At 75.1% G+C, this 1368-nt stretch overlaps 1 protein-coding gene across 1 annotated transcript in view; it reads left to right on the plus strand.

The window, feature by feature from the left end:
* CARNS1 (carnosine synthase 1) overlaps positions 1–1368 on the plus strand; it is a gene marked incomplete at its 5' end in the record, with an annotated part of 10059 nt that overhangs the window by 5889 nt on the left and 2802 nt on the right. Inside the window, 2 exons of the mRNA XM_026060198.1 lie at positions 35–306; positions 448–1359. Coding sequence (XP_025915983.1) covers positions 35–306; positions 448–1359 — 1184 coding nt within the window. The remainder of the gene's footprint in view (positions 1–34; positions 307–447; positions 1360–1368) is intronic.

The raw sequence follows: 1368 nt of genomic DNA on the forward strand, positions 1-1368 counted from the left end.
CCGTGGCGCTGAGCCCGGCCTCCTCGGCCCCCAGGCGTGGACTTCCTGCTGACCTGCGTGGGCGACTCGCTGGAGCTCATGGCCCTGTCGACCAACACGCAGCGGTGCCTGGAGACCTGCGGGCTGGCCGAGGCCATGGGGCGCGCCGTGGGCGAGCCCGCCGGCGACCTGCCCCGCCTGCTGGCCGAGACCATGCTGCACCGGGCGCAGCGCCACCTCCTAGAGGGCAAGGACATCCTGCTCATCGGGGCTGGCGGCGTCAGCAAGAGCTTCGTCTGGGACGCGGCCCGGGAGTACGGCCTCAAGGTGAGACCCGGGGCCGGCACCGACGGCCATCAGGAGGTTTCAGAGTGAACGCCCCATGGCTGAAGCGGGAGGGGGCTGCGGCGCCGGCGCCCCTGCCGCTGTGACGCCGGCCGTGTCCCTCGTGGCGGGGGGGGGATGCAGATCCACCTGGTGGAGTCGGACCCGGAGCACTTTGCGGCGGGGCTGGTGGAGACCTTCCTGCCCTACGACAGCACGGAGCACCGGCGGGAYGAGGAGCACGCCGAGCGGGTGGCCGAGCTGGTGCGGGCCCGGGGCCTGCGCCCCCACGCCTGCCTCTGCTACTGGGACGACTGCGTGGTGCTGGCGGCCCTGGTGTGCCAGCGCCTGGGGCTGCRCGCCAACCCGCCGGCCGCCGTGCGCCTGGCCAAGCAGAAGAGCCGGACCCACCAGCACCTGCTGCGGTGCCGCCGCGGCCGCCCGCCGCCCGCCGCCTACGCCGTGCCCTGCTGCCACGTGGAGAGCCACGGCGACGTGGAGCGGGCCGCCGCCGCCCTGCCCTTCCCCGCCGTGGCCAAGCTGGAGTACGGGGCGGGCGCCGTGGGCGTGCGGCTGGTGGAGAGCGCCGGCGAGTGCCACGCGCACGCCGAGCGGCTGTGGCGCGACCTGCGGGCCGACGCCGACCACCCGGGCATCGGGCTGGGCTGGGGCAACAGCATGCTGCTCATGGAGTACGTGCCGGGCACCGAGCACGACGTGGACCTGGTGCTCTTCGAGGGGCAGCTGCTGGGCGCCTGGGTGTCTGACAACGGCCCCACGCGGGTGCCCGCCTTCCTGGAGACGGCCGCCTGCATGCCCTCGTGCCTGCCGGCCGACCGGCAGGCGCAGCTGGTGCGGGCGGCCCACCAGTGCTGCGTGGCGTGCGGGCTGGCCGACGGCGTCTTCAACGTGGAGCTGAAGCTGGCGCCGGGCGGCCCCCGCCTGCTGGAGATCAACCCCCGCATGGGCGGCTTCTACCTCCGCGACTGGATCCGCGAGGTCTACGGCGCCGACCTGCTGCTGGCCGCCGTGCTGGTGGCCTGCGGGCTGCGGCCGGTGCTGCCC

Source organism: Apteryx rowi, unplaced genomic scaffold (assembly GCF_003343035.1).
Source record: "Apteryx rowi isolate R43461 unplaced genomic scaffold, aptRow1 scaffold_1669, whole genome shotgun sequence".
Taxonomy (NCBI): Eukaryota; Metazoa; Chordata; class Aves; order Apterygiformes; family Apterygidae; genus Apteryx; species Apteryx rowi.